Consider the following 5,568-nt stretch of genomic DNA (forward strand, 5'->3'; position numbering starts at 1 on the left):
GCCCTGTTTAATGATGTTTTTTCTCCCCACCTCCTGTGAATCTTTTATGCCCTTAATATTCCAATTTTGCCCTTACAGAAAAATTCGGTTCGCAGAAACCGAATTTTTACTAGTGCAAATTCAGAGTAAATTTCGGTTTTTAGAAACTGAATTTTTTTTTCAAGGGCAAAATTGGAAATTCAAGAGAATAAAAGATTCGCGGGGGTGGGAAGAGAAAACATCCTGTTTAATATTCCACACACCAAGAAGGTTTGACAATTAAATAGGTACCAACATTATTATTGATTGATATATTGATATATCGATTTACATTAATTAAGTTTAATGAGAGATTTATGATTACAATATATAGAATAATCCATAACCTTGTATTGTACTTTTACTTATACAATACTAAAAGGTCCAAAATCTTAGTTGATTCTCCCACAGATTTTTCTAATCTGACCATTAGACCCAGTAAGTGGACTAAGATTCCCCATTTTAACCATTGCATTAGCAAAATCAGCTCGAAAACTTAAAGGGTTGGTAACATAAGAATTAACTTGTGCCTTTGTGGATCCATCATCAAAAAGCACTTGATCAGAGTGAAAGAGACCCTTTTGATTTTGCAAGTTCTTGTAATAAACATTGTCAAATGTGTTTGGAGTGGTTGTGTCAAGTGGTGACAAATTTAAATCACCACCTGATCTTGGACAATTTGATTGTAATGATGTTGCAAAAGATGAATCTATGTTGTTCTCGTTGTAAATCCTGTTTCTGAAGAATCTACAGCTAGCTTGACCAATTGTGTGTGATCCTAAAATATTTTTCAATTGAAAAAATTGAGTACATGTAGGTAATTATAAAATTGAGTATATGAAACAATTGATCATGGACATGTATATTGAGTGGTAGAGATTTTGTTGGTCTTGACTATTTAATTTTTCGGAAAAAAGACATTGATAATTCAGAACTCTGCTAGATAGATAAATTAAAATTCGTATTTTTTGAAAAGATCTAAATTTAACTAAAAGTCTAAAATGGATATAGACACAGAGTAAATAAACTTTACACACTCAACTAATCACAACCATGTTTTCCGCCATGTCACCCCACTTTCTTGATATAACAAGGAAGATTGAAACATTCTTATCGGTTGAGTGTGTAATTTTTTTTTACTCTGTCTGCTTATGTCACTAAACTCTTTCACTAATTTGTCAAAAAAAAAACTAAATTTCAATAATTATATTTGAGTGGGTAGAGTTTGATTTTTATTTTTTTTTACCGTTAATTCATTAATTCCTTCAATATATTAGTAATTAATAAAAAATTAATTTCAGTACAAAGAAAAAAAAAATTCAATCCAAAAACATGATAGACCAACATTTGCATTGTTCATGATGTAAGTGTAGATGATTTTTTTTTTTAAAAGGAGTGTGTTAGATTTTAAAAATATATAAAGTCCGTTTTGACATTTAAAAATATAATAATAGAAGAAGATAAGAGCAAATCCTTAAATTATCTTGAAATTGTAGGGTGTAGGGTCAGTTTTGAAATTGGGAAATTGACAAAACTATTTCATATCTTCAATTTTTTTTAAGAAAAAAAATTTCAAATTGGTTTCTAAAGTTGAAGGTTGAATATTGCTCAAAATCAAATTTCTCTTAAATAATTTTTTTCATTATGATGTCAAATTAGTCCTTAATTATATTTCTTAGTTAAAATCTAAAATGTTAGTATATCTTTAAATGAAATATCACATGCATTTTCTATTTTAATTATAAAGATCTCAAGTTCAATCCCGAGTTTAAACATGCAACAATGCGGAGGATATCCAATTTACATCAAAAGGAAAAACCTAATATGTTATCCAATTCACTAAAACATATTTAAAATTTTAGATATGTTTTTGTGAATTTCTTAATTTTAGAACTCTCTTGACAAACTTCCTTCAACTTCAAGAGTAATGTTTCACTTAAAGTGTCATGTAATGTTTTACTTGTCATGCATAAACCTTTAAGATAATTAGTTCATGATAAAATTAATATATAAAAAAAAATGTTTGATAAATACTGTGCATCAATATATTTAGCTAAGTACCTGAAAGAGCAACCACCTCTCTAACTGAAAAACCTTTTTTGGAGAAAGCATTAGCAAGGTCACTTACATCAGAAGAGGGACCTGGCAAATCTGAGTTAGCTGAACTTAAACTTGCTGTTGTTGAATCTCTTCTGCCCAATGGAACACCCCAACTAGGTCCACCAAGCTGAAAAATATATATGTTCAATATATTAAATATTGCGGCTAGGCATATGGTTAAACCTTCTGCTTATACAACGCGAAATTTGAATTATAGTCCGAAATTTCATAATTGATAGATTATACGTAAATTCAATTATAAATTAATGATGTTGACGATTTTTTACGATCTTATAGAAATAATGTTACTTACGGCAACAACTGAGTCTCTTGCTGCTACAGCAAGAATATCAGCACAAGAGACGGTATTGGGGCATAACCTTTCTACTTTAGACTTTATTCTGTCTATTACATCAAAGCCTCTCAGCGAATTAGCATTTGCACCTGCTGATTTTTCACCTGTGAAACTTGATGTATCGTCCAATAGTACTGATGCATCACATCCCTGGATATATCAAAATTAATATGTATGAGCAAAATAAATTAAAGATAATAATTTTTAGTTGTCATTTTTATCACTTTCGGATTAAGAAAAAATATTTTCATCTAAAGAAATTAAGTAAGCATGATTATTTGTCGAGTTTTTTTTTTCTCAATATATAATAGAATAATTTGTGTGTGTATGCAGGACTAATACACACATATCAAACAATGATTGAGTAATTTATCTAATCTAATAATTTAAAATAAGAATTCACACGTACCCTACACAATATCTTAAATAAAACATTTTAAACAAATTATTCAATATTGGCACTAAATAATAATGGCTAAAAGTGGACTTTTCCACAAACAAACATATATTTGTTTCAAAGTTGATTTATGTGCTATTTTATTGATCATTGAATTTTATAAACCTTACATTAAAGTTATGTTTATTAAATAGATAATTTCAAAACTAAGTTGAAACATTGGTTTATATTCTTTTATTACTAAGTTTCATAACTATTTGTTACTTAATTAAATAATTTCAAACACTCGACCACAATTTAAAAAGTTAAAAAAATAATTTCAAGCAAACTCATAACAAACTTTTTAAAAATATAAGTAAATGTTAACTATATATGAGAATAATCAATTTGTATATATATAGCAAAATTTAATTTTTATGGTGAGTTATTAAGCTGATAAACTCTAGACACAATTTCTTTTGGTGGTATATTAGAGCATATATATTAGTATCTATGAAACACAAACACTCATCAGATTAGTCGTATTCAGTGTTTGACACATGTCGGTGTCGATCACCGATACGAGGTCGACACTTATGATTACACTTAATTATGTCAGTGTCTGTGCTTCATAGATTAGTATATTACATCATTACACATGCATGCATGTTTTAGGAAAATATAACTCCAGTGCTTATAATGAAGTGTATCATATATATCTAAATTTAATGTGTATGCAAACAAATTAATATGCAAATGGGTTAGATCAAGTCTCAAAATTTATTTATGGTGCAAAAAGAGAAAATTAGAAGAACAAATTAAAGTAAATGTTTTTTGAAGAAGAATTAAAGTAAAAGTTGACTTGCTTGAACAAAACAATCATGGAAATGAAGACGAAGCAAAGAAGCCCCCATGCGAGGCTCATTGGCCACAGCAGCAATTATTTCTGTTTTAATGGTTGGAAGCACAAGAGGACATAAGTTGATATAAAAGTTAAGGGATAATTGAGCTGAAATTGTGCCAAGAAAGCAAAAGAGTAAGAAAAAATGAACTTTGGTGATTGGAAGAATCATGGTATAATTGTATTTTATACTTAAAAAAGGAAAAATTATATACTAAGAGAATGCAAAGAAATGAGAGGCTTATAGTTATGCTTGTGATTAAGGTCTTGAGATGTGTCACGTATTTATATATGAGAGTTTGCCTTAGATTAATTTGTTTTATTCTCTTGTCAATATTTAGCCACAAGGGATTAAAAAAATACTAGTATGTTTGATTATTGAAAAGGAGGAAGTGACATCATAGTTGTATATCAGCATAATCATTAAGTTTAATCATACATACATACATACATACATACATACATACATATATATATATATATATGAATGATGGATTGCTTTAAGTGGTAAAAGATTTAAACTTATAAAGTAGTTAATATTAAATAACGATAGAAAATTGGTACTCGGTGGCAGACCCTGGATCAAGGGTGCAAATTTTTTAATTTCATTAACAATAATTATTATATTTAATAAAACTATTTAAGATACCAATTTTTAGTGCCTAAATTTTTTTCTTCTTATTTTACTATTTATTTAAACCACTAAATAAATAATTGCATAAAATAATTTCTAATATTTTTTTGTTGATAACACAAATTTATGTGAGTTGAATTTCGAGAACTCAACATGATTAGGATAATCCTTAAAATTCAAGAAATGCTGATAGAATATTTATAGACAACCACTAAAGACTTTTGAGGTAAAATAATGTTTTGAGGGAATTCAAATGATTTGAGGTGAATTCCACTGTTTGGATGAAAATTTGAAGAATTTTCAAAATGATGGAAATTTATGAAGTATTTTGTCCAAGTTAAATATAGAGAATTTCAAAATGACACCTAAAACCAAATAATTTGAAATTTCTTCTTCTCTATAAACTTTTAAAAATTACTAATTGATCGTAAAACCTAAAATTAGCCGAAAAACCTAAAAACGATGATATACGCTAAATCGGCCGAAAATCCAAAAATTTGGCAGAAAATACCTAAAATCGGTCAAAAGCTCAAAAATCGACTATAAACCCAAAAATCGGCTGAAAACCCAAAAAATCGGCCGAAAAACCAAAAATCGACCGAAAACCCAAAAAATCGGCCGAAAACCTAAAATCGGCCAAAATCCAAAAAATCGACTATAAACCCTAAAATCGGCCGGCAACCCGAAAAATTGGCAGAAAAACCTAAAATCGGCCAAAATTCCAAAAATCAATAAACCCTAAAATCGGCTGAAAACCCAAAAAATTGGCCGAAAAACCAAAAATCGACCGAAAACCCAAAATCGGCCAACATCCAAAAAATCGGCTGAAGAATCTAAAATCGTCCCTAAACCCAAAAAACTCGGCCGAAAACCTAAAATCGACCCAAAATCCTGAAATCTGCTATAAACCCCAAAATCGGCCAAAAGCCCTAAAATCGACTATAAACTCTAAACCCAAAAAATCGGCCCTAAACCCCAAAAATCGACCCTAAACCCAACAAATCGGCCGAAAAACCTAAAATCTGCAAAAAAACCAAAAAATCGACTATAAACCCTAAAATCGACCGAAAAACGAAAAATCGACCAAGAAACCCAAAAATCGACTATAAACCCTATTATCGGCCAAAAAATGGGTTTATATATGAAATCCTCACACCAAAGTTGCAAAATCTTACAAATTAACC

The 5,568-nt window shown here is 29.2% G+C and overlaps 1 protein-coding gene across 1 annotated transcript; it reads right to left on the reverse strand.

The window, feature by feature from the left end:
- Window positions 1–250: 250 nt before the first annotated feature.
- LOC123893217 (cationic peroxidase 1-like) lies at window positions 251–4,011 on the reverse strand. Its single transcript, XM_045943153.1, has 4 exons — window positions 3,716–4,011; window positions 2,432–2,623; window positions 2,080–2,245; window positions 251–796 (listed from the first exon to the last, which is right to left on the reverse strand). Exons 1-4 carry the CDS (start codon window positions 3,920–3,922, stop codon window positions 411–413), a joined length of 951 nt encoding a protein of 316 aa, XP_045799109.1. The 5' UTR covers window positions 3,923–4,011; the 3' UTR covers window positions 251–410.
- Between the last annotated feature and the right edge of the window lie 1,557 nt (window positions 4,012–5,568).

The sequence above is a fragment of the Trifolium pratense genome, linkage group LG6, assembly GCF_020283565.1.
Source record: "Trifolium pratense cultivar HEN17-A07 linkage group LG6, ARS_RC_1.1, whole genome shotgun sequence".
NCBI lineage: Eukaryota > Viridiplantae > Streptophyta > Magnoliopsida > Fabales > Fabaceae > Trifolium > Trifolium pratense.